This window comes from Acomys russatus, chromosome 3 (genome assembly GCF_903995435.1).
Source record: "Acomys russatus chromosome 3, mAcoRus1.1, whole genome shotgun sequence".
NCBI classification, from domain to species: Eukaryota; Metazoa; Chordata; class Mammalia; order Rodentia; family Muridae; genus Acomys; species Acomys russatus.
The window spans coordinates 77,843,982-77,871,425 of NC_067139.1; the positions used below are offsets into that span (position 1 = coordinate 77,843,982).

Sequence of the window (27,444 nt, forward strand, 5' to 3'; positions counted from 1 at the left end):
TGCCACCCCTGGCTAAGATCAGCTTTTAGTAAAAGTCAAATGACAGCAGGCTCCACAGGGAGCTACCGAGTCAGTTTAGGGCAAAAGGTTCTACAGGAAAATTCTCAAAGCTAAGGGCTAGGAGAGTCCTAAGGGTGCTGGCTAACAACTGGGTCTTAGGGTTCACCCTAGCCTTACTACATCAGAAATGCCTGAAGCTAGAAGCCCAAGTATCTGCACCTTAAAACACCCCATCTCAGCCACTGAATTTTGGTATAGACAGCTGGAGCTTTACTGCCCTTTACTGATTGCCAAGGAAGATGAAGGAAGCAGTGAGGTAGTAAGTCCTACAAGAACCACCTGGGTGAACTCAAAGCCTACTGCTCTAGGCCCATCTGCCAACCCCAGGGAGCAGGGCCAAGAAGCACCGAGGGATTGCTGTGCGAAGACTCCACGTCTGGGCCAAGCTTTTTGTAGAAAGTTGATGTTCTCTCCTGCTTCGCTTCTCAGACACTCTTTCCTCCCTGGCACTGTCAAAGTCTGAGACTCCACACACTGAGCTATCAGGGTATTCCTCTCAAAACTTTAAAAGATAGTCTGCTAAGTAAGTTGGCAATTCACAAATATGCACACCACAGCAACAGACCGCCTCTACAAATTAAAATTAAACAAAACAAAACAAAAAAACTTACTCTTTCTGAAATTCTTCTTGCTTGCTTTTAAGTTGGCTTAGCCTTTCCTTCTTGTCAATAAACCTGTAAGAAAAAAAAAAATCTTGGTTTATTTACACATCCTCCTCCCCACCCCAGTTTAATGAGATTCCACCAATTCCTGAGCTGATCACTTCTGCAAAGCCAGTGGAAATGCCTATATCCTGAAAGTAAACACTTTCAGCTAGGCTGGCCTGGAACTCTCAGTGATCAGCCTGCCTCTGCCCCCCCAGTGCTGGGAGTAAGGGTGTGTGCCACCACGCCTGGCTGACCAGGTATTTCTTAACCAAGTTGGAAGTGCCAACTTTAAAGCTCTTTCCTGGCTTTATAAAGTACGTTTATAGACTCATCCTGTATCTCAATGCTGGCTGTTTTCCAGCACACACGTCAGAATACTAATATCGACTTTTGTCCTTTGAGATGGGGTCTCATTCTATAGCTCTGGCTGCTCTAGAACCCCCTATGCAGGCCAGGCTGAGCTTGATCGCTCAGAGATCTGTCTCTGCCTCCCAAATGCTGACTATTCACAGTACACCCACTGTGAATCTGAATACAAGGAAGCTCAAGTTCGTTGTGATAGGAACCTTAGTGGCCAGACTTAATCATGCTTTCCTCTATGGATCGATCTCCCCAGCTTCTCACGTAGAACGCTCGCTCTCCACTGGGAGCTTACAAACCCAGGGAAGGCTAGCAGGCCCAGCGCTGCTAGCGGTCTCTCTAGGCGTGTTACTCTTCTGCCACTATCATTTTCATTTTCTTCTGACTGTCCATTTGGATTTAAAGTGGTAATTAGGATAATTTGCCTCTTAACTTAAAATTTGGCATATTAAAAATTAAAAATCGGGGCTGGCTCAGTGGTTGAGCACTTGTGTTCTTGGAGGACTGAGCTTTGATTCCAAGCACCACACGGCCGCACACAACCCTGTGTGACTCCAGTTTCAGGAGATCCAGGCCCTCTTCTAACCTGCACACACGCCAGGCACACACACAAAACGTGTATACACAGCCGGGTGGTGGCACACACCTTTAATCCCAGAAGCAGAGACAGGTGGATCACTAGGCCAGCCTGGTCTACACGGCGAGTCCAGGACAGCCAAGGCCACACAGAGAGACCCTGTCTCGAAAAGCCAAAAACATAAAAACTTATATACATGCAGGCAAAAACACTCACATACATTAAGAAAAGGCGTTTAGAATCTTAAGCTTACCAGGTGATGTTTCAAACATGAGTGAATCGTGTAATGTCTACACCCGCTTCAGCACAGCCATCTCCTCAAGCATCATGTCTTTATGATCTGTCTTATGCCATTATCTATGATCGTCCTACTACACAGCAGGACTTCCGGGTCTTAACTAAATTCAGGAAGCTTCCGGTACTCTCCCTCCTGCCCAGCCTCTATCTGCCACCACAGACTCTCAGCTATGACCAAGGCTTCTGGGTCACACATGCAGGTAAGGCCGTGGGTACTTCTCTCTCTGTGCCTGGCCTCTTCCACTTAGCACTAGCTAGCTCTCTAGTTCTGACCACGTTGTTAAGAATACTTTTTAATAGACTATGAAATTGTATTGGATTTTTTTTTCTGGAGACAGGGTTTTCCTGTGTAGCCTTGGCTATCCTGGACTCTTTGTAGACCAGGCTAGCCTCAAACTCACAGAGCTCTGCCACCTCTGCCTCCCCAGTGCTGGGATCAAAGGCACTCGCCACCACCGCCCACCTAGGATATGGAATTGTAAATGTCCCCTATCAGCATCACTTCAGCTGTAGCCTGCAATTTCTGATAGTTTGTATTTCTATTATCATTTAGTTCTTTGCCCCATAATTATTGAGGAGTGTCATCAGGGTTTCCATATTTGGAGGCGTTTTTAGGTAGCTTCATATTACTTTTTTTTCTTTGCTTGGTTTTTGAGACATGATATCACTACATAGGCCTGGCTGGCCTGCAACTCACAAGAGATCCACCTGCCTCTGCCTCCTAGGTGCTGAGTTAAGTCTTGATACTATTCTGTAATTTAATATTGTTACAGTCATGAACTATACCCCATGAGATTTCAGGTCTATATTTTTCCTGTCGGTGAAAGAATGTTTCTACAGCCACTTGGTACAATGCATACAACTGCCATCAAGTTGACAGTGGCCAACAATATCTGACACCTGTGGCTTGTTGTGCAGATGGGATTTGGGGGTGAAAGTATAGCAAACAATTAGGAAATGAGCAAATACCAGCTAACATGGTGTGGAGTCCAAGAATAGGTTCTTGGTGTCTCATGAAAGCCCAGCATAAACACAAAACATGGAACAGAGCCACAGAGAAAAAGGAATCAATCCAGACAGACAGCTCTCTAGAGCACTACTCCATAACACTCATGTTTAAACATGCCCGATCAGGCTGGGCGTGGGCTTAATCCCAGCACTTGGGAAGCAGAGGCAGGCGATCGCTGTGAGTTCAAGACCAGCCTGGTCTACAGAGTAAGTTCCAGGTTAGCCAGAACTGTTACACAGAGAAATCCCATCTCAAAAAACCAAACCAAACAAACAAAATAAATAAATAAACATACCAGGTGCTAACCCAGTGGCCCTCAGCCTCCCTAACCCCATTAGGACAGCTGCTCATGGTGCAGTGCACCCCAACCATAAAATTGCTTTCACTGCTACTTCATAACTATAACTCTGCTACTGTTACAAATGATTATATAAATATCTGATATGCAGATGGTGTTATTTCACCTCTACTAGGGTCATTCAACGCCCCCAAAGGGGTCTCAACTCACAGTTTGAGAACCACTGCTCTAAGAGGACAGGATAACATGATCTGATCATGACCTTATCACGTAACACTGAAAATATGCAACAAATAAGCCAAGTCAAGGCAGGTGTGGTGGCAGTGGCGGTGGTTGGTGGTACATGCCTTTAATCCTAGCACTTGGGAGGCAGAGGAAGGCAGATCTCTGAGTTGGAGGCCAGCCTGGTCTACAGAGAGAGTCCAGGACAGGCAGGGCTACACCCGGAATCCTGTCTCTAAAAACAACAACAAAGTGAAATAACAGACAGGAAGTCTATATTGTGCTGGTTAAGCCTCATGGACTTTCTTAGAAAAGGTAATAGAAAAAAAGGAGAAGCAGCAGAAATCTTAGCACACACAAATGATGGCAGGGACGGTAAACCAAAGAACCAGTTGTGAACCACCCTAACACTTTATGACTTATGTTACCTTTCAGGAAAGAAATTAAACGTAGGTAGCGCTAAAGAACCAAGCAGGAAGCACCACAGAGCAGCAGAGGCAGACAGGGAGGACTGCGGCTGCAGGGCACTTGCTCGGCTGTTGCTCACGGAAGTGGGTTCGATCCCACCGTCCAGTGCTTTCTCAGTAATGGTTTCCAAGAAAAGTGGAAAGGAAAATAGACGCCACAGTCAAAGAAGTCTTAATGGTTTATCTTCCATCTTAAAATAGGGAGTGCACGGTGGATTCATATTTTATACACTGTTTTTGAAGGTTGGTCGGCATCACAGACGATGTGGTATCTTTCCCTACTGTAAACTTGGCGAGCTCTACCTCAGTCTTCACCGCTGGCTGGCATAAAGCTGCTTACACAAGCCCCTACTGATGGGTACACCGCTGCTCCCAAAGACTCACCACACCCCAGTGCCGAGTGGTTGTTTGGTTGGTTTGATTTTGGTTTTTCGAGACAGGGTTTCTCTGTGTAGCCTTGGCTGTTCAGACCAAGCTGGCCTCAAACTCACAGCGATCCACCTGCCTATGTCTCCCACATGCCTCTGCCTCCCAAGTGCTGGGATTAAAGGCGTGTGCCACCACACCCAGCACCACAGTGAGTCTTTACAAACTTTTTTTTTTTTTTGGAGCCATTCATTTGAGACAAGATGCTAGGCCAAAGAATATTTATATGCATAACTTCCTCTAGAATGGTTCACGAACATTACGCCACCAAGAGTAGCTAACAGGACGCATTCTGGCCCTGCGAGGTGGAATGTGTGGTCAGCCCGTGCAACCTCCCGGCTGGTTTGCCTGCACGTAGTTTACTGTCAAAGCCTCGGCATTTAGAGCCAGCAGGCACCTTGTTCTGCTCTTCTCTGCCAACACATTTCATCCCTTCTCTGTCCCTTTTTTCTTTTAAAGATTAAAAACCATGGGAATTAGGTATTTTTCTTTCACTCATGGTGAAATCATGCTTTTCTTACTGATTTTCAACGGTTTATAACAATTCTGTCCTTTTGCTGTTTATTGCCTCTAGCTGTGTTGTTTTCTGAAACTCATCTGCCAGTGAGCTTTAATTCCCGTTCCAAAGTTTTTTCTTTTGTTTGTTTTTTGAGACAGGGTTTCTCTGTGATAGCCTTGGCTGTCCTGGACTCCTTTTGTAGAACCGGCTGGCCTCGAACACATAGCGATACACCTGCCTCTGCCTCCCGAGTACTGGGAGGCACCACAGCCTAGCTTCCAAAGTTTAAAATGCCTATTTTTTTTAGACAAGGCCTCACTATATAACCCTGGCTTGACTTGACCTCACTATGTGGTTGAAGCCCTGAACTCACAGAAGTCCGTCTGTTTCTGCCTCCTAGTGTTGGGATTAGCAGTGTGCGTTACCACACTCAGTTTAAAAATGACTCCTAAAGCTAAGTGTCGTAGCACAACTCTATATTCTCAGCCTTGGATATTTATTTATTATTATATTCCGCTCTACTTACATTTTCGTGGTAAATTCCCTTAAGGGAAATTACTCCTTTAAATTGGCTGTTATTTGCTAAATTCTTCCACAATTTTGAGACTGTTTCCCCCATTAAAAAGTACTTGTCAAGCTGGACGTGGTGGCGCACGCCTTTAATCCCAGCACTCGGGAGGCAGAGGCAGGCGGATCGCTGTGAGTTCAAGGCCAGCCTGGTCTACAAAGTGAGTCCAGGATGGCCAAGGCTACACAGAGAAACCCTGTCTCGAAAAAACAAAAAAAAAAAAAAAAGTACTTGTCACGCTGGGCGTGGTGGTGCAGGCCTTTAATCCCAGCACTGGGGATAGCTGTGAGTTCAAGGCCAGCCTGGTCTACAAAGAGAGTTCCAGGACAGGCAGAGCTATTACACAGGGAAACACTGTCTCAAACCCCGTACCCCCAAAAAGTACTTGTCTTAGTATTTATTCTATTGCTATGAAGAAACACCATGACCAAGGCAATTCATAAAAGAAAACTTTTAAATGTGACTTGCGTACAGGGTCAGAGGCTTAGTTCATGATCGTCATGGCGAGAAGCATGGTGGCACATAAGCAGGCATGGCACTGGAGACGGAGCTGAGAGCTACACCCTGATCCTCAGGCAGCAGGCAGGAAGACCCTGAAACCCACCTCTAGTGACACCTCCAACAAGGCAACACCCCTAGTCCTACCCGACAGCTCATCAGCTGGGGACTAAGCATGCAAGTACAGGCCATCTCACTCAAACCACCATGGAGGCTGTCCAGCCAGTGCATCGGAGGACAACGCAGGGGGCAATGCGGGGACACAGCTGTGAGAACACTGGGAACTTCCTGAGAGTGATGCCCTTGCACACCGACATGAAGATGACTGAAAAACAGCTGCCCTCTTAGAGGAGGCATCATAGACCAAAAAAAACCAAAAAAACAAAAACCTGCTACATGAAAAATTCCCTAGCCCCGTGCTGATGCCTTTGTACGCACCAAACAGCTATCTGTGAGAGGAGTACGACTGCTAAAAAGGGCAGTGATTATGAGAGTCTTATAATTCCGCTGATCCCAGACACAATCCTGGGTAACTGAGATGTGTGTGCATGGCAGACCAGTCACATAAAGCTGCCATGTGTCCAGAAAACAAGCATGCTCCATGATCTGCCTGTACTGTTAACTCAGTGCCAGGCACAGTTAGAGTGAGCAGTGCCTACCTGTAGAGAAGTGCTAACTCACAACTCAGCTGCTCTAGCAAACCTTCTAGGTCTTGTGATCAGGCTGGAATACAGACACACCTTTCTTCCCAGGAGACAGAAGCAAGCCGACTTCTGAGTTCGAGGCCACTGTAGTATACAGCAAGTTTCTGTAAAGCAAAGCTTAGGCCCTTTAATCCCAGCACCCAGGAGACAGACCACGCAGATCTTTGAGTTCTAGTCAGTGCGGTTCAGGCTGTTAGCTGAGTCAGTGAGCTGAGGGGGCCATGCGGTGGGGCAGCTCAGGAATTCAGGGGCAGTTTTACCAGGAGAATTTTAGACACAGGTCGAAGAGAACAAGCTAAACGCAGCTGAAGACAGAGGAGCCAGAAGATTAGAACAGACAGCTGAGGCCAAGTAGAGCAATTCAGTCAGAGGCCGGGTTGAGTAAGTCATTTGGAGGAGTTGGAGACCGAGCTGGACCAGCCAGTAAGAGCTCAGAAAGAAGAAAGGGTGATCTGATTCAGCAGTGAGTCTCAGAGGCTGAAACAGTCTAGGCCTAGCTAAGATTATATAGAGGCTAGAAGCTTCTAGGACTAGGCCTAGGTTAGCAGACAGAGGCAGTAAGCTTTCGGAGATGACAATTACATCAGGCAAATAGAAGTTACTTTAGTTGGGCATGGTGGCGCACGCCTTTAATCCCAGCACTTGGGAGGCAGAGGCTGGAGGATCGCTGTGAGTTCGAGGACAGCCTGGTCTACAAAGAGAGTTCCAGGACAGCCAAGGCTACACAGAGAGACCCTGTCTCAAACAAACAAACAAAAAAATATATCATAGGCTGGGCAGTAGTAGCGCACGCCTTTAATCCTAGCATTTGGGAGGCAGAGGCTGGTGGATCGCTGTGAGTTCAAGGCCAACCTGGACTACAAAGTGAGTCTAGGACAGCCAAAGCTACACAGAGAAACCCAGTCTTGAAAAACAAAAAAAAAAGTATCTACACATATGACCACCATCACACACAATGCTGGAGAGCAGGACATTAACACAGCTGTGAACTGAACGAAGAGTTCGTTGTCTTTCTATGCACTTCTGTGTTTTACCAGTTTTCTACAATAACCATTTACCTTTTTAAAAGAATTTATAACTGGGCTCAGGCACAGTAGCACACGCCTGTGATCCGTGCACTCACGGAGGCAGAGGCAGGCAGACAGCTGGGAGTTCGAGGCCAGCTTGGTCTACAAACTGGGTCCAGGACAGCCAAGGCTACACAGAGAAACCCTGTCTCAGAAACCAAGGAAGAGGAGGAAGAGGAGGAAGAAGTGGAGGAGGAAGAGGAAGAGGAGGAGGAGGAGGAGGAGGATTGTTTTATGTGCGCTTGTTTGCCTGTACGAGTTTCTGTATACCATTGCAGATGCAGGAGCCCAGAGGACAGAAGGGCTCACTGGGTCCCTGACCTGGACTTACAGGTAGTTGATGAGTCACCATGTGGGTGCTGAGAACAGAACAGGGGTCCTAAGCAAGAACAGCAAGTTATCTTAACCAGTAAGTCATCTCTCTAGCCCAATCAATTACCTTTAACCCCACGGAGAAAATATGTATTTGTTGTAACCTGCTTAAACTTTTTTGTGTAACTATAGCCCCTCTGTTGAGACCTACTTTAGTTCTTAGCATAACTGTAGCTCCTCTTTTAACACCATGACAGAAGCCATTTTGTTTAAGACTCCATTTTGATCATAAAATGACGGTAAGTTGCAGTTCTCGGGCTCTGCCTGCCTGAAAACTTGAATAAATAGCCTTTTATTTACAACTCAATACTTATTGAATGTTCTACTTGAATTAATGGTGCATGTTCTACTTAAATAAAAGCACAATACCCTGCTATGTTCCTTTCTCCTGAAAGGTAGAAAACTGGAAAGTCCCCAAGCCTATATCCTAGCCAATCAGCTTAAAATGCTTTGTCTATCTATCTAGATACAATGTACTCAGAACAAAATCAATTTGTGTGGCTGTCAAAATGATGTAATGCTGCCCCCCACCCCCACTTACTACTCCTGGGTACCTGGCTACAGTTTTTCTTATTAAAAAGCCTGTCTTAGAAACAGGCCAGGCCAGGCTTGGTGGCACATGCCTTTAATCCCAGCCCTCAGGAGGCAGAGGCAGGCGGATCGCTGAGTTTGAGGCCAGCCTGATCAAGTCCAGGACAGCCAAGGCTAACACAGAGACCCTGGTCTTGGAAAAAAAGAAACAGACCAGCATCACAGATAGTCTCTCAAGCCCAGATCGTGTCCCTGACCAGTCAGTCTTTGTTCAGCCTTCCATAAAATTCTATCAGTCTTGAGTCTGGTATCCAAGTGGCCAATGTGGCTGGGCGGTGGTGGGATGCATCTTTAATCCCAGCACTTGGAAGGCAGAGGCAGGAGGATCTCTGAGTTGGTCTACAAAGCAAGTCCAGGACAGCCTCTGACTCAAGAGATCCACCTGCCTCTGCCTCCTGGAGTGCTGGGATTACAGGCGTGTGCCACTGCTGCTAGCCACTACCATGTGCATGCAGAGCCCACGGAAGGCAGCAGAGGGCCTGTGGAACTGCAGTTATGGCAGCTGTGAGCTGCACCAGAAGAGCAGCCAGTGCTCTTAACCACTGTGCCATCCCTCTAGCCCTTCAAACTAAATAGTTCTTGAACTGAGGCACTAACATGGTAACAATCAATTACTAGTCAGTAAGATTTCTTCATTTTCTGTTTCTTCTTTCATGTTGGAAACTGAACCCAGAACCTGACACACACTGTACCACTGAGCTAAGCCCTTGCCCCTTCTTGCTTGAACTCAAGAAATAGGGAAACAGGGTACACAAAGGGCAGTGCTGTCACCTCTACAACAGAATGTCTCTGATGTGAAGAAATACAGTACAGTAGTCCACGGAAGGCAGAAGCAGAGCACTGCTCAGTGTCCTCCCTCATGACCAGGACACTTCCATGCCACCTGCCCAGAGGACAGAAGAGAACCCCAAAGTATTGTGCTCAGATACTCAGCACACAGCATGTGCTGGTCTCAAGCTCTGTCCTTAGAATTCTACATCTTGTCCTGCAATAAGTCAAACTACAGAACCATGTGGTGACTGGGGGAGCACAAAGCTGGGACAAGGCATTCCTCACATTTGCTGCTTCTGCAAACACAGAAGCAGAGGTCACTTCCCTCAGCTCACTCTGAATCAAGACCTCCTTTGGGAATCAAGGTAGGAAAAATTCCTTTTCTTATGAAGATAGTAAATAAAAAGTAAGAGATCTTAATGTCGGATTTTTATTAATTTATTTTATTTTATGTGCATTAGTGTGAAGGTGTCAGAGCCGTCAGAGCTGGAGTTAGACAGGTGTGAGCTGCCATGCGGTTGCTGGGAATTGAACCTGGGTCTTTTGGAAGAACAGTCAGTGCTCTCAACCACTGAGCCATCTCTCCAGCTCTTAATGTTGGATTTTTTAAAATGTTTATAAAGGAGTAATTAATATTCCATACAAAAGCTGGGCAGTGGTGACACATGCCTTTAATCCCAGTACTCAGTATGGAAAGGCATGCGGATCTCTTGAGTTCAACACCAACCTGGTTTACAGAGCAGGTTCTAGGAGAGCCAAAGCTACAGATAAACCCTATATTGAAAAAAACATAACATGCCGGGCATGGTGGTGCACGCTTTTAATCCCAGCACTCCAGAGGCAGAGACAGGTGGATCTCTTGAGTTTGAGGCAAATGTGGTCTACAAAGTGAGTCCAGGACAGCCAAACTACACAAAGGAACCCTGTCCCAAAAAACAAACAAAAAAACCAAAGCATATATTTATATACATATGTGTATATATGTGTGCATGTACAGGACATTAACATGGAAGACATTATTAATTACAAAAAAATTAAGATCTGTAACATGTGTCCTGTAGTCTCATCTTGGCATGAAAAGTAACGAGTTTTATTGTTTTGTTTCTGGTTTTTCAAGACAGGGAGGGTTCCTCTGTGTAGCCTTGGCTGTCCTGGAACTCATGGAGATCCATCTGCCTCTGCCTCCCAAGTGCTGGGATTACAGGTGTGAGCCAAAAAGGTAGAGTATATCTGTCACAGAAGTGGCCCTATTGTGGGCTGTGAGAATTATATATCAATATTTCAGATCAATATCTTAAGTGTTCAAATGCTAGACTTAAACTTAATTTTCTTTGCAAAATGTACCTTTTCACTCACATATAATGACTCAAAATACTCAAAATCTGTGAGTGAATGAGCAAGCTGTCATGGAGTTATCTCCAAGTAGAGGAGCCACTCTAGTGACCTCTGAGACCCAGACTGCAGTGCTTACTCCAGGCAACAGCCTCGCCACAATCTGGAGCACGGTGATTATGAGCAGAACGGAAATGTTCAGTCGTAAGACTCTGGACTAAATTGGACCTGGGTGCTTGCCTGGCTCCAAATAGAAGGAGCCCAGTCCAGTCTAAAACACCACTAATGTCTGATTTCCTAGTCTTGACCCTTGAAGTACATTTTCCTCTCTGGTGATCTCTAAATGAAACCTTCACCCACCCAGCCATGCCAGTACTGCTCTGCCATGCTCAGGCAAGCACTGAGCTTGCACAGTCATTACAGCAATGCAGAAACTCCCCTAGCAACAGCATAGCAGAGCATCCCCCAGGACTAGCTTCGTAGTCACATTTTATTTTTCATGAAGTGCTCAATGCCTCTGATGCTTTGAAAAGATCTGATTATGAGCCGGGTGTGGTAGTGCACACGCCTTTAATCCCAGCACTAAGAGGCAGAAGCAGGTGGATCTCTCTGAGTTCGAGGCTAGTTTGGTCTACAAAGAGTCCAGGACAGCCAGAGCTCTGTGTAACAGAAAAACTCTTGCAGCTGGGGCAGGGGGGGGGGGGGGGGGGGGGGGTGGCAAAGAAAGAAAGGAAGGAAGGAAGGAAGAAAAAGATATTTGATTTGATTGTGACAGGCTTTGCAAACACTGGGTAGAAGTCTTAGCAGCTGGAGAACCCTCTACTGTTCGGCCTGGGGCGTACTCAACTATGGCAAAGTGGCAGGTGGAGCTGCCTGGGAGTGAGAGGACCCTGCTCACCAGGAACCTCACCCAGAGCCAGGAACACAAGCCTGCGGTGCTGGTTCTCCAGGCTTAACTCTAACCTTTAGATGACTCATTAAAATGCAAGTGACCCTTTTAGATATATCTCAAATCTATCTATAAGAATCTAACATTTTCCTTTCCTGTTTTACACATGCATGTACCCACAGAAAACATAGCTGACATGTGACCTGAACCTGAGAAACAGGAGAGCCCAGGTCGGCCACCAAGTCTGAGCGCAGTTTCCTCATCATTAAAGCAAGTCCATAATTTGAGTGGAAAGGAAAAACTGTGGTAATATATAAAAAAGCCTTTTATAAATTCTAAAAGGTATAAAGACTACTGAAAAAAGCTGTGTTTTCTTAGCACATCTGTATCTGATGCTGGAATACCATTAAAAAGCTGTGTGGGGTAGGAGCTGGGAGTCGGAAGGACATAACCGTGCAAGAAGAGACAGATAAGCTTGCTCCAGCTGCCTGCAGTGCTGAGCTCAAAGAGAGCTACTTTTCATTATAACCAAGTGGCTTTTTAAGTTTTCTTGAAACCACATCTCCAGTCAACAGCAACAACAAAGATATTAGCAGGGCCGGATGAGAGGTCTCTGAGGTTAGAAGCATTAGCTGCTCTTCCAGATGACCCAGCACCTACACAGTTGCTCACAAGCATCCATAACTCCAGTTCTGGGGACCTGACAGCCTCTTCTGACCCATGAGGTCAGCAGGCATGCACACAATGCACAGAATACAATCGGGCAACACACACACACACACACACACACACGAGTAATTGTATTATCTGTATTATCAGTAGGTCTGGCTAACAACCAATCAAGACACAGACACCTGTTATATTTTAAGATAGCCTTGGTTAATCTGGGACAGGGCAGATAGCAATCCTCTAAACTACCTCCCATAGTGGGGCAGGCATGGGATCCCGGCCTCAATCCCATGTCATCTGTTTTCAATAACTTCTATCAAGTTACCTCCCATCCATAATCCCAAATACTTGGTAATGTTTTTTATCTGGGCCGGATTCTCCACCTACGTTGGCCATGTGCTTCTCCTCCATCTCACCCATGGCGGCCTTCCTCTCTTCCCTTCAGGTCTCCTTTCTCTTTATGGCAGTCCTTTTTTCCCCCCAGAATTCCTTTCTCTCCTAGCCCCACCTATCTCCTGCCCTGCCCAACAGAAAAGTCTTAGTGGCCGGGTGTAGTGGTGCACACCTTTAATCTCAGCACTCGGGAGGCAGAGGCAGGCAGATCTCAATGAGTTCGAGGCCAGCCTGGTCTACAAAGTGAGTCCAGGACAGCCAGGGCTACACAGAGAAACCCTATCTTGGAAAAAAAAAAAATTCAAGAACAGAAAAGTCCTAGCAAACGCAGACTCCTTTCTGATCAGGCAGTCATCTGGCACCCCAGAAACGACTCCACAGGACAGAGATGGGCAACCAAAAAGATACCTGAGGGAGAACAGAGCATCTAAATGCACTTTGGCCATGCCCTTCCCTTAAAATTTTCAGGAACATCTAAATCTTTTCCTTGCCCTTTAAACTCAGCTCCATTTTTGTAGTCCCGTATTTCTGCTTGTGGGCAAAAAAAATGCAACCATGTATTTCTCAGTCATTGGTGAAGGTAACACAGCACCATCTCTAAAAATGTACTTCTAAAGCCTCACCATGTGGCCAGAAAACGGATCTTGCTCTCTATTGCACGCTGGGAAAGTGCTGCTCCTAACCCAGCAGGCCGAGCCCAGCTGCTCTGATCACATTCCCACTGGCAGCCCTCCACTCTGGCGACCAACAGGTGCTTCCCAGGTTCGAGGAGAGGGTCTCTCAGCCTGTCAGTTTCCCACGTGTCACGGTGCTCCTGAGCGCTAGAGGAGTGCACAGTGCAGAAAAAGCAGGCTCCCGGTAAGACAACAGACCGTCCAGCAGCACAAGACTTTGTTGGGAGAGCTGGTTCCTATCACAGAGGGGAAACATGTTCCTCGTTCTTTGCAGTCTGACATGGCAGCACCTTTAATGCCAGCACTCGGGAGGCAGAGGCAGGTGGATCTCTGTGAGTTCTGGGTCTACAGAGCAGGTTCCAGGGCAGCCATGGCTACAGAAAACCCTGTCTCCAAAAGCCAAAAAGAAAAAAAAAAAAAAAAAGAAAGAAAGAAAAAGAAATGTCAAAAGACATGTCAGCAGGGTCTGAGAGCTAAGGCCTATAATTCAGAACCACGGCACTTGGCAGACTAAGATGGGAGATTACCCAAATTCAAGACTAGCCTGGGCAACATAATTCCATGTCATCCCCCCAAATCGAAACAAAACCACACATGTATTTTTTTTCCAAAGGAACTAATTATTGTGAGATTTACTCCTTTATTACCTAACTTTCCTTGAACTGCCAAACTGTTAAACACCACATATTCAGCTGGTCTAGTTAAGATGTGCTGTTAGGCTCCAGATTGTATTTCCAGGTGGACCCAGTCAATGGGAGGTATATGTAAAAGGAGTAAAAAAGCAGGCACAGAATACAGAATTTTTTACAAGTAAGACAGCAGCACAAGCAACCTTTGCTCCCACAGTTCAAGGCCTGCCAGAATCAGCTACACCCTTGAGAGCATGGCAGGCGTTCTCCTCAGCTCCCTGCCAGGGTATCTGACCCGTGTACTGGCATGCACCTAGAACTCCTACAAAGTACCTCGTTTATTGGGACAGTGGTTCATCCTACTGGCACTGGGCAATGTTCTGGAAACAAAGGAAGGCTGACAAACCGCTTCTGAAGGCAAGTTCAGGAAAGGGAAGGATGGGAAGAAGGGAAGCTGGCCAACAGACCGCTGCACTGCTCCTGTAGGAAGCACCTGCTCTTCATTTTTCTGCTCAGTTAGGAAAAGAAACCCACTATACCAACATCCCTCTTCAGAAAAGTTGTTTTGTTTTTTGTTTTGACAGGGTTTCTCTGTGTAGCCTTGAGCGTCCTGGACTCTGTAGAACAGGCTGGCCTTGAATTTATACTGATCCGCCTGTCTCTGCCTCTCTGAGTGCTGGGATTAAAGGCGTGGGCCACTGTGCCCAGCTCCTAGATAGACTTAACTCAGCCTTTCAGACAAAGTTAGAGAGAAGTGCAGTAGCCAAATCACATGGAGAGTCGCACACCAAGATTAGATTTTATTTTAAATGAAGTGGAAAACAAGAGAAGGGTTTGACCAAGAGACTGACATGATCTTGCTTAACAGAGGTAGTTATGTAGGCATGCAAGAAAGGGTTACACAGAGACCTGGACTGTAAGCCGACAGACCGGCTGCTGGATGGCTGATCACTTAGATGCTGGAAATAAGAGAAAAAAGTCAAGTCCGAGAAATCGCCCAGATTTTTGGCTTTAGTAATCAGTGGATCATGACAGATGACAAAGAAGTGGTCTTAGGGCTGGCTGGTGGTGGCCCACAGAGCACTGGAGGCAGTGGCAGCCAGATCTCCCAGTTCCAGGCCAGGCTGGTATACAGAGCAAGTTCCAGGACAGCCACGGGTACACAGGCGTGTTCTTGGACTGTCAAGGAAGCCAAGAAGATACAGCTTAATAGGTAAGGGAGAAAAATAACAAGAGATTAGGTCCCAGGAATTATATGTAGGAATGTTGGCTCAAGATTGCAGTTTTTGCCAGGTAGTAGTGGCACACACCTTTAGTCCCAGCACTCAGGAGGCCAAGGCAGGAAGATCTCTGTGAGTTCTAGGCCAGTCTAGGCTACAAACTGAGTCCAGGACAGCCAAAGCTACACAGAGAAGCCCTGTCTAGAACACAAAAACAAAGAATAATAACCAAAAACCAAAAGATTATAGCTTTCACTTTTTGAGTAAAACAAAACCAGAAGGTTAGAACGGAAGAATGGTGTGGCATTACTCCTGTAACATGTAAACTACGTTAACAAATAGGGTCCAAGAAGCATTAACCCTTTGGTAGATTAGACTGTAAAATGAAAGAATCAGATTTAGGCTAGGTTTTGAAAAGATGGAATTTGTTGATGAAATTAGACTGACAGATTACTGAGGATCAGTGGGGGGTGGGGGGGTTGGTCTGAATAAAGTAAGGACGGTATTGCAATTTACTATATTGAGATTATGTGAAAAACACACTCATTAATATAAAATGAGTCCAGATTGTCACGTTAAAATAGAGATATCACAAACAAGGTGATGAAAGGGGAAAATCAAATACAGACATTGACTAGCATGCTGTGTTCTAGACTTTAGAGAGATCTGGGCTAGAGGTACAAGAGTGGCAGTTTTAGCATCTAGTTGGTATTAAAATTAGAAAACTAGGGCTGGAGAGATGGCTCAGAGGTTAAGAGTACTGACTGCTCCTCCAGAGGTCCTGAGTTCAATTCCTAGCACATGGTGGCTCATAACCATCTATAATGAGATCTGATGCTTTCTTCTGGCCTGCAGGTGTACATGCAACCAGAGCATTGTATATATAATAAATAAATAAATATTTTTAATAATTTTTTAAATAGAAAAATAAATCTAGGAAGATGAAGATGCTAAGTACTTGATAAGGTTCAAGAATAAAACAGCCCCACTTCCTACCTGGTTTCCTTATAACAAAGGTAGCTTAATTTTTAGAGCTATAACTTAGGACCCCAGTCTATGCTCTGAAATCATTAAGTTTGTCCATAAAAACCAGCAGTGAACTAAAAGGACTCGGTTACACCAATTATCTTCAGAAGAAAAGGCTGTCTTACATGTTAACTTTGGGGGTGGGGGGGAGACACAGAGTTTGTCTAATAGCTTTGGCTGTCCTGGAACTTGCTCTGTAGACCAAGCTGGCCTTGATCTCAGAAAGATCCAACTTGAGTACTGGGATTAGAGGCATGCATGCACTATCAATTTGCCTGGCCCGCAAGGTCGTTGTAAAAAAAAATAATAAATGCTTCAATTTGCAGCTAAAAAAATTTACCTGTCAAGCCAGGCATGGTGGGCCACACCTTTAATCTTAGCCTCAGGATGCAGAAGCAGACTGATCTCTGCCCGCTCCAGGCTCGCCTTATCTTTATAGTGAGTTCTAGGACAGCCAGGGCTAGGTGAGGCGGTGCCTCACACAAAACAAAACAAAGCCGGGTGTGGGCACACGCCTGTAAATCCCAGCACTCAGGAAGGCAGAGGCAGTTAGATTTTGGTGAGTTTAAGGCCAGCCTGATCCACAATGTGAGTCCAGGACAGCCAAGGCTATACAGAGAAACCCTGTCTCCAAAACCAAACAAAAAATTACCTGTTTTACTATCACCGAAACTACATTGTTGAAACAAAAGTTAAGAGACAAAGACTCTCCAGCTAAGCATTCATTTCTCAATTACCTTGATTCAAAAGAAAGCCAAAATATCTCCCTTAAACTCATATAATTTTAACTAAGGGCTTACAACTCGAAACACATTGCCAAAGACACAAATTCATCTTTGGGACTACAGAAAATGAGGCAACCTCCCAATCCTCGTCCACCCGGAGCTAACAAGGTCCACCTGTGACAGACACGCGCGCCCAATCCCTCCCCAACAATTCAGCTCTCCGCCGCTCCCTTCTGGAAAAAGTGCGTGTGTCTCAAGACGGGGGAAAGGTTAAACTAAGCTTCTGAATGGGCGTACAGCGACGACCTGGGACTCCTCGACACAGCAGCAGAGACTTCTCCAGAAGGACACTATTTTCTTTTCCCAGTACCCAAGAGGCCAGGGGAGAAACTCTGGTGGGTGATGGGAGCGGCGACCTTCACTCACCGGGCTCCCACTCCCACCCGACCCACCGGCAACAAAGCGCCGGCGCAGAGCAGCTACTCTCCCTCCTTCCACACTCGCCGGGCTCTAAGGCCCGGACTGGGGCGTCCAGACTCCAGCCTCTGAGCGCTGGGCCAGGGGAAACACAGAGGCAGAAACAAAAGGGCCGTGACGGCCGCCGTACCTCTCCCGGTCGCGACCGTCGAAATAGACGAAATCACCGCTCTGGACGCACTTGGCGCAAGTCAGCCGCCGACGAGTAGTGTTGCACAGAGGACACCGCTCCACCGCCACGTACAGCCCCTCGGCGTCGTCCACCGAGTCCACCAGGTCCCGAGCTAGCGCCCGCGGCCCAAAACCAGGAGCCTCGGGCGTCCAGGATCCCTTCCCACTGGGAGACGCCATGATGGCCTGAACGCAGAGCCAGTCACGTGGGATTTTGTTTTCATCCAGGTGCATCCTGGGCCCGGGGGCGGAGCCTGCCGGCCGGGGCGTGGTCTGGAAGCCAGGGGGCGGGGCCCGGAGGCGGACGGTCTGGAAACGCGGGATCTCCTAGTCCTCCTGCGGCGGCTGCGCAGTTTGGCCGCTGAGAGGCGCTGTGCAATTCCTTCACGTTTTGCAAATTATAGCAGTAGGTGCCTCAAGCATTCTCTGCGACCGGTGCGGGAACAGAACAAGGGAATTCACTTAATTCATTAAGGTTTCTTTCAGGTTTTTTTTTTTTTTCCTGGTTTTTCAAGACAGGGTTTCTCTGTGTAATAGCTCTGGCTGTCCGAGAGTCACGTTGTAGACCAGGCTGGCCTGGAACTCACGGCAATCAGCCTGCTTCTGCCTCCGGAGTGCTGGGTTTAAAGGCATGAGCCACCACGCCCTGGCTAAAACTGCAAGAAGCTAAAGTTGCATCACGGAACTATGTGAAGTTTGACTCATCTTTTCCCTTTTTGTTTTAATTTTCTAGACAGGGTTTCTTTGTGTAGCCTTGGCTTTGTAGACCAGGCTGGCGTCGAACTAACAGCGATCCGCCTGCCTCTGCCTCCCGAGTGCTGGGATTAAAGGCGAGCGCCACCACGCCCGGCATGGCTGGCGTTTCTTTCCAGTAAAGAAGGCAATTGAGGGACACTATAGTTACAGTCTCCCAAAACACATGCCCTAGAGCGGAAGTTCCTTTAGTATTGCCACCCCGTGGATGGATGCTGCCTTCAGTCATACAGGGCTCAGTAGAAATGGGGATGGAATGTTATCCCAGTGAGCGCCACAGCACGACCTAAGAGTGACATCACCAGCAAAAAGGACTTCTGGGGACCCACCCACTTCTGCTCAGTGTTTTGTGTTCCTAGTTTTAGACAAGATAGAGCTGTTTTTTTTTTTTTTTATCAGTTTCCAGCTTTAACACACAGGAAGTAACTAGAGGGAAACCTTGTACCATTCCTGTTCTCAGAGTCTTAGGGGTCAGCAACCATTAATTGTGACACAACTGACATGGATTTGTAGCCTGGAAGACACAGATTAGACGCTCTTTCTTGAGAGATATCAGTCAGTCCCTATTCATCTCTCACCAACAGCTGTCAGCCATCGTCTTCTCCACCTTCAGGAGGTAGGGTACAACCCCGTGAGTGCTGTGGACTGGTTCCTATGTGAGCGTGGGGCTCTGGCTAATTAGGAGTCAGTCTCTGATGTGGACAGAAAGCAAAGAAAAAAGGAAGTGAATGGAAGACACAATAAAAGCTGTTAGAACTAGATGCGGTGGCACACACCTTTAATCCCAGCACTCAAAAGGCAAAGGCAGGCGATCTCTGTGAGTTCGAAACCAGCCTGGTCTACAAAAGTGAGACCAGGACAACCAGGGCTATTATACAGAGAAATCAGTCTCGAAAAACAAAACAAAAGTCTTGTTTAGGGATAAGCCCCCTTACTGTTTTTATCCTTAGCACGTTGTACAGCTGTGGGTCTCTGCATTCACCTCTGTTCACTATCAGGAGAGGCTTCTCTGTTTTAAGACTGTAAAATAGGTGGATATAGACGTAGGTACTTAGAAGGTGGTTTGATGGTAAGTCAGTTCAGCTAAGCAGCAGTCTTCAGCTTCTTCCAAGGACCCTAAAGCTCCGTGGTCTTGGTTTTGGGGCTGGGTTGACAGTATTCTCTCTCTCTCTCTCTCTCTCTCTCTCTCTCTCTCTCTCTCTCTCTTTAATTTATTTATTTATTTATTTTTTGGTTTTTTTTGAGACAGGGTTTCTGTCTGTATCCCTGGCTGTCCTGAACTTGCTTTGTAGACCAGGCTGGCCTCAAACTCACAGTGATCCACCTGCCTCTGCCTCCCGAGTGCTGGGATTAAAGACGTGCGCCACCACGCCCAGCTGATAGTGTTCTTCTTGTTGAGTGGGCCTTAGAGCAAATCAAGGAATGGTTGGCTAATGGCAGTCATACCAGGATTGTGCCGATGTACATCTTGCCTGCCTTGTTGATATAGTTTGTAGATTTCACAACTAGGTAGGAGTGTTCGTTCCTTTGCTTTCCTCTCCCCGCGAACCCCCCCCCCCCCCCCCACCCCGTAGCCTGCAGGACCCCTTCAATACTGTGAAGGCTAGCCAGCAAGAAGGGAGCTTCCAGCTCAGTTCCAGTTTGATTTCTCCTTATTTTTCCTGCAAGGTGAGTGGAATCTTCAGCAATATTGTCTTTCTTTCTTTGTTCGTTTTTGTTTGTTTGTTTGTTTTGGTTTGGTTTTTGTTTTTTTGAGACAAGGCTTCTCTGTGTAACCCTAGCTGTCTTGGCGTTCAGGGATTAAAAGAGTGTGCTACCACAGCCAGCCCAGCAAAAAAGGGCTTTTGTTTGTTTGGTTGGTTGGTTGGTTTGGTTTGGTTTGGTTTTTCGAGACAGGGTTTCTCTGTGTAGCCTTGACTGTCCTGGACTCACTTTGTAGTCCAGGCTGGCCTCAAACTCACAGTGATCCCCCTGCTTCTGCCTCCCAAATGCTGGGATTAAAGGCATGTACCACCACACCCGGCTCAAAAAGGTTTTAAAAGCTTTTGTTTTGTTTTGTTTTGTTTTGTTTTTTCGAGACAGGGTTTCTCTGTGTAGCCTTGGCCATCCTGGACTCACTTTGTAGACCAGGCTGGCCTCGAACTCACGGCGATCCGCCTGCCTCTGCCTCCCGAGTGCTGGGATTAAAGGCGTGCGCCACCACGCCCGGCTAAACCTTTATGCCAAATTTGAAGCAAGTTTTAATGAAATACTGACCAGGAGGATGGGCTCTGGCCAGGTCCCTTTCTGGGTTCCCATAAAATGGCTAGGAGTCAAGTTTTTGCAGGGTTTTAAGAAGACAAAATCAGCCAGGTGTGGTGGCGCACACCTTTAATCCCAGCACTCGGGAGGCAGAGGCAGGCAGATCGCTGTGAGTTCAAGCCAGCCTGGTCTACAAAGTGAGTCTAGGATGGCCAAGGCTACACAGAGAAACCCTGTCTCGGAAAAAACAAAAATAAAAACAAAAGCCAAAAACAAAAAAGGGAACCCATGCGGCCACTGTATTTCCCCACAGGTCCAGTCAGGAACAAGCATATATCTTGACTTCCTTCCTTCCTGCCTGTCTATCTCCTGCTCACATGTGATCAAGAGCATCTGTGCAGATGGGTCGAATAAACATAGGACAAACAGGTGTTCTGCAAACAGAACTCTTAACCTGCAAGGTATATTTTTCCTGTTTTAGTTGCACAATATATCTTTAGGTCATAAATGATAAATTATAGAAAGTATTTAAATGGGTCACAGCCTACCTTAAATATAAATATTTCCATATAAATAAATATTGATTATTCACAAGTAGAGGTCATTTGGATGAGAGCAGCTTCCATGGGCTCCAGTTGGTGGAAGTGCTGAGGAAGGATTAGGAGGTGTGGTCTCATTGGCGGAGGTCTGTCACTGGGGAGGGCTTTGAGGTTTCAAAAGCTCTGCTTCCTGCTTGTGAATCAGATATGAGCTCTCAGCTACTGCTCCATAGTCATGCCTGCTGCCATGTTGCCCACTATAATGGCCAGGGACTCTTAAAAAAAAAAAATCTGGATCCAAAGGCTCCAATAAACTCTTTCTTCTAGATGATTGTCCCCGTCCCGCGGGTTTAGTTATTCGGGTTCTCGAAGGGGGTCATGGCCTGTAAATAAGAATGGGCGGGAGAGAAGACACGACTCTTGAAAGGTTGGTCTTATCAAGAGTCATTTACTGAAAGCAGGTGTATGATTTTTAAAGTGTGCTTCAGAAAGGGCGGGGGAAGGAGGGAGAGCAGTGGGAGAGTACAGAATCTTCTGGGGTAGGAACCCCTGGGACAATGTATGGGGCGGGGGAAGGAGACAGGTGGCCCCGCGGTCCTCTCCCAGAGAGCAAAGCACGTCAGATGTTCATGTACCGTGACTCCTGTGAAAGGCTACAAAGCCACAGTACGCTGAGTGTTCCTTTTCTCAGGGCCAAGTTCCCTCTCCTGGGGCCAAGCACGACGTTTGCGGTTTGTCCGTTGCCAGGCAAAATGTTTGATAAGTTCTTTCTGTATAGGCTGGCTGGAAAGGGTCAGCTGGAGTTCAACGCAACCAGGGTCTCTCAGCTCAGCCAGGGTCTCTCGGCTCCCGACATCTCCCCCTTCCCTATTTAATAAAGGCCCAGCACACCACATGCCAAGGAAGGTCTCACACATTCCCGAGAGCGCTCGCCGTCGGGGTGGCGGAAGGCGAAAACTGGTGCCACATGTGGGCGCAGTACTTCGCAGCTCTCCATAGGGTGTTATATGGGCAGTGAGCTTAGGAAAAGGAAATGGTCCGATCAAGGCTGGAGCATGTCTCAGAGCCAACCGATCAAGGACCATCTTAGAGGTGCCACTCAGTGCCATCCCGCGTGCAATGGGCAAGCTTCCCTGCGGGGTGCAATGGCCACTGGGTGCACGCAGATATAGGGTGCCTTACGACGTGCAATGGCAACTAGGGCCAGTCGAGTGCAAAGGCCACGCAGAGAGAAGAGAGAGAGACTCACTGCAAGTTAGTTATGTAGGACTTACAGGCAGCCTGCCAGGCCTGGGGGAATGATCTGACCTCTAAGGCAAAAAGGCTGTGCGGTAAGAACTGAGGATGATGGGAAGGGGCTTGATGAGGTTACCAGAAACGCCTGGGGCAGAGTCGAGCCCTCCATTTGGCATCGCATAATGCCTGGAAATGTAGGGGTTGTCCATAGGGCTGCTGTGAAGGCTGTTGGGCCCTTGAAGTCTCTGTTTCGGAGGCATTATTTTTAGGATCTTCTGAGGAGAGGCGGTGGTAATGGACCTGTATATTCTTGGTAGCAGAGTCAACCTGGCTTTTAACAAAGGTGGTTAAACGATGGAAAGCCCAAGGCCCAAAAGAAAGGAGGAGGAGGATCCCCACAAAGGGGCCCAGGAGGCTGGGCAAGAGGGTAGAGAGCCAGGGGGAGGAGGAAAACCAATTTTGATACCAGGATTCTTGTTTCTCTCTGGCTCGCCGACGTTCCTCCAGAGCCTTGGAAACTTTGTCAAGGCTCTTTTGTGCTAAGCCTGTTTTACTGACATAGAAGCAACATTCCTCTTTAAGAGCAGCACAGAGCCCCCCCTCCTTGAGGAAAAGGAGGTCAAGGCCTCTGCGGTTTTGAAGAACTACCTCTGCAAGGGAATCAAGGGAGTCCTTTACCTCCTGAATCCCATCTCTCATATTAGAAATATCTCTATCAATAATTGTCTGGAGTTCAGCAAAACCTTGTTTGGAGGTCACCAGGGAGGCAATTCCTGTACCTGCCCCCACTACACCAAGGCCCAAAATAGTGGCTATGGTGAGGGTCGTAATGGGTTTTCTCTTAGATCGGGGGTGGATGGAGACGCCCTTATCTATAAAGTTCAGGAAATCTTCAGGGTTGTGGACAGAGAAGCGAGGGAATAAGAGGACCGTCACACACCAATCACGTTTGTGGATAAATAAAGGGGTAAAGATAAAAGAGGCCAGGCCTGAAGAGCAGGCAAAATAAGTACCATTAGGGGCCAAGGCGAATTGGAAGGTGGTATTTAATACAAGAGTCTGATTGCAAACTTCCAATAGGTCTCTGGGGGGAAGCATATTTGGGCCCAGAAGGCAAGTGCCGAAACCAGAAATAGATTGAACTGTAATGGAGTTGTCAGGTTCGGACGTGGAAAGGGCGGGAGGTGTCTCATTGGTAAAGGAGGGGGTGGAAAAGAGTGCGATGCCCTCATAGTAAGGGGGGGTGGGGGAGAAACATATCCAACATTCCGGGTAAGTGGAGGAGTTAGCACTTTTAAGGGTCTGGATAGAGGCATTAGCGAGATCAATAATGAGTTCTGCAGTACTAGAGGGACCAACAGGGATGGTGGGTTGGAACAGGGTAGGGAAAGAAGAGTGGGGGGTGGCAGAAGGATGAGGGGTTGGCTGTGGCTTAGGAGCAGGAGGCTTTGGGGCGACTGCTACAGGCTTATGAAGCATATTATTGGGGCCTGCAGAGGCAGCATTTTTATTGGGGACTTCTTTTAAGAGCCTGATTTTAAAGGTTAATCCCATGTCATAACCTATTTTATAAAGGCGTAGGCCCCACTCAAAGCCTCTGTCAGTCCAAATTTGACGTTTACCTGGGGCGGTGAAGGAGATGGATAGGGGATTGCACCAACCGAGGGTGGCGGAACGAGCGCTATTGCAAAGGTTTTTTAAGTCATCAGGTGTATAGTAATTATTAACTTCAGGGTGTATCCAAGAACTAGTGACAGAGATATAATCCCAGGGGGAGGATGGCTTCCAATAAGTGGTTCCCGATGTCTCACATCCCCAGGAGGCACAAAAGAAATCATTAGAGCCTCCGCACTTGTAATTATTGGTCCGGGGACGATGAGAAGTGCCAGGGCAAACATATAGGCCTCCATTCAGTCCCCAGTACCCTTGTCTTCTTAAAGCCTTATGAAGCAGTATTCGTTCTAAATCATTGCGGCATCCGACATAGTTTTTTCCTCTTATGGGCTGTTCGGGAGCCTTAGACTCATGCGTGGGCCAAAAAATGTTCTCAGTACCCCAGTCGGGGTTAGCCCCGAGTGCCAGTGCACAGAGGTCTACTTGGAGGACCGGCCAATGGGGCTGAGCTCCCAGGTGGCTACTGGAATTAACGATGTCGCCAGCCTGGTTTACAATGACCCATGTGTAATTGAATATCACGTAGGGATTATAGCGGGGAAGGGAGAGGGGAGTACTTACCACTGGGCTCAGGAGGACGAGGAAGAAGATGAGCAGGGACATTCTAGGAGAAAACACATCTATTGATCTTCCTCAGGGACTTTCCCTGGGGAGGTCGTTGGGTTAGCCAGTTTGATTAGCCTTTCAGGAAGCCATCGAGCATTTTGTTGAGTCTGGTCATAGACACAGGCATGTCCTTTGCCCCAAATGAGCACAGGGTCTGGTCCATGCCATTGATGAGTCAATGGATCTTTCCATAGTACTTGAGCATAAGTATCGGCAGTTGAAGGATGCCAGAATCTATCGGCAGCCGACTTTCCCTGTCTATCAAGGGTTAAAAAATTAAGGACAAATAAGGCATGATTTAATAAATTTTTATGATTATTATTGATGGGGTATAATATCCCCCCAGAATTTTTGAGTTTTAAAATCATATTTTTTAAGGTTTGATGAGCTCTTTCTACTATGCCTTGTCCTTGGGGATTGTAGGGAATTCCAGTAACATGTTTAATTTGTAATTGGACGCAAAAGTTTTTAAAGGAGGAGCTAGTATAGCCAGGCCCATTGTCTGTCTTAATGGTGGAGGGCCGGGGCATAATTGTGAGGCAGGAGAGAACATGGCTGATTACATTTTTTGTAGCCTCCCCGGACTGAAGGGTGGCATAAAGGAATCCACTAAAGGTGTCTATAGACACATGGATGTATTTTAGTTTTCCAAAAGGGGCAAAATGGGTAACGTCCATTTGCCACAACTCTCCTGGGGTGAGTCCCCGAGGGTTAACTCCCAGATGTGGCTCAGGGAGGAAGGTAATGCAGTGTTGACACTGACGTACAATCTGTTGGGCCTGTTCCCTGGTAATGGAGAACATTTGTCTCAGGGTTTGAGCATTTAGGTGGTGTAGTTGATGAGCTTGTTGGGCCATTTGAAGGGGGTGCCGTTCTTGGGATAACAATTAATTAAGAAGCTGTTTCTGGTGGCTAGATCGGCCAAATGATTGCCCTTGGCCAAAGGTACAGGCAGACCGGTATGGGCACGAATATGTCCGATGAAGAAGGAGCATGTCCTTTGCTGGATACTTTTTTGGATTTTAGCAAAGAGGGGGGAAGCGTTAGTGTCTGGCCGAATAAAGGGCACAGTTTCTAACAAAGGAATGGAGCAAGCAACATAAGCGCTGTCTGTATATAAATTAAAGGGGCGGTCTTGCAGGGTTTGGAACACTTGGAAGACCGCAGTCAGTTCCACTAGTTGAGCAGAAGATAGATTAGTCTGAAACCTGGTAGTTTGCCCATCAATAACATAGGCAGCTACACCGGAAGAGGAGCCATCAGTAAAAACTAAGGGGGCTTGTGGGATAGGGGTACTCTTGGTATGTTTAGGAAAAATTAGGGCTTGTTTACTGAGAAATTGGATAAGTTTATCAGAGGGGAGATGGTTATCAATCTTTCCCTGGAAGGAAAAGCAATTGACGGCCCAGTCATCGGATGTTTGTAGTAGCCATTGGATTTGGGCGGGGCTATAGGGTTGGCTGACTATGTCTGGGTCTTTTCCAAATATTTTAAGGGAACTCTCTCTTCCCAACCTGAGTATTTTGGCCACTAGGAGGGGATATGGGGAAAGGACTTTTGAAGGGGTAGCGGGTAAATGTAACCAGTATAACGGTTTATCTTGCCATAGCAAACCTGTTGGCGAAAAAGTGGTGGGGAGGATCAACAGCCAGAGAGGGGAAGAGGGGGAGTAATATGAAATAATCTGATTTGAAATAGCAGCCTCAACAACCTGTAAGGATTTTATAGCCTCAGGGGTCAGTTGTCGAGAGGAAGAGGGGTCAGGATCGCTCCGAAGAATAGAAAAAAGGGGCTTAAGGTCTCCAGTGGTGAGTTTTAAATAGGGGCGCAACCAGTTAATGTCCCCCAGGAGCTTTTGGAAATTGTTTAGGGTGTGTAAAGAATCTCTTCTAAGTTCCATCTTTTGAGTGAGAATCTTATGAGAATGTAATTCATATCCTAAAAACAAATAAGGGGGCTGAAGCTGAACCTTTTCTGGCGCAATATGGAGCCCAAACTCTTGGAGTCTGGCTACTAAGGAGGACACAACTCTCAGGAGCTCCTCACCATTCGCTCCCGCCAAAAGGATGTCATCCATGTAGTGGATAAGGTAGAGATCAGGATGTTCAAGGCGAAAGGGATCTATGGCCTGGGCCACATACTTTTGGCAAAGAGTAGGGCTATTAGCCATACCTTGGGGGAGTACCTTCCACTGGAAGCGAGGGGAGGGTCCTACACAATTAACAATGGGTAGGCTAAAGGCAAAGCGTTTGCAATCTTCTGGGTGTAAAGGGGTGCAAAAGAAGCAGTCCTTAAGGTCAATAACAATTTTTGAAAATCCCTTGGGAATGGCGACAGGGGAGGGGAGTCCTGGCTGAAGGGCTCCCATGGGAACCATAGTTTTATTTATTTCTCTAAGGTCTTGTAGTAGACGCCATTTACCCCCTTTTTTCTGGATGACAAAAATGGGGGTGTTCCAAGGAGACGTAGAGGGCTCAATATGGCCTGCGGACAGCTGTTCCTGCACTAACTGCATGGCCGCGGTGAGTTTTTTGGTGGGGAGGGGCCATTGGTCGATCCAGACAGGGGAGTCATTTCTCCAAGTAATCTTATCAGCCTGGAGTGCAGGGGGAGCAACGGCCCTTATAAAAAAGAAGTACGGTAACCCAATCCTGTTCGATCTAGTTTGGGAGTGGTCTGGACAGGGGTTGGGCATCCCTGACTATTTTTGCCCAAGCCCTGACCGGGGAGGAATCCCTGATCTAGCATTTGTTGTGT

The 27,444-nt window shown here is 47.1% G+C and overlaps 1 protein-coding gene across 1 annotated transcript in view; it reads right to left on the reverse strand.

Annotated features, from left to right (window-relative positions):
• The window catches only part of Atg14 (autophagy related 14), a 32,878-nt gene extending 15,041 nt beyond the window's left edge, over positions 1-17,837 (reverse strand). The window contains exons 1-2 of the mRNA XM_051142960.1: positions 17,598-17,837; positions 672-734 (exon numbers count right to left, since the gene is read on the reverse strand). Of these exons, the coding sequence (XP_050998917.1) occupies positions 672-734; positions 17,598-17,818 (284 nt within the window). The 5' untranslated portion in view covers positions 17,819-17,837. The remainder of the gene's footprint in view (positions 1-671; positions 735-17,597) is intronic.
• Positions 17,838-27,444: the final 9,607 nt, after the last annotated feature.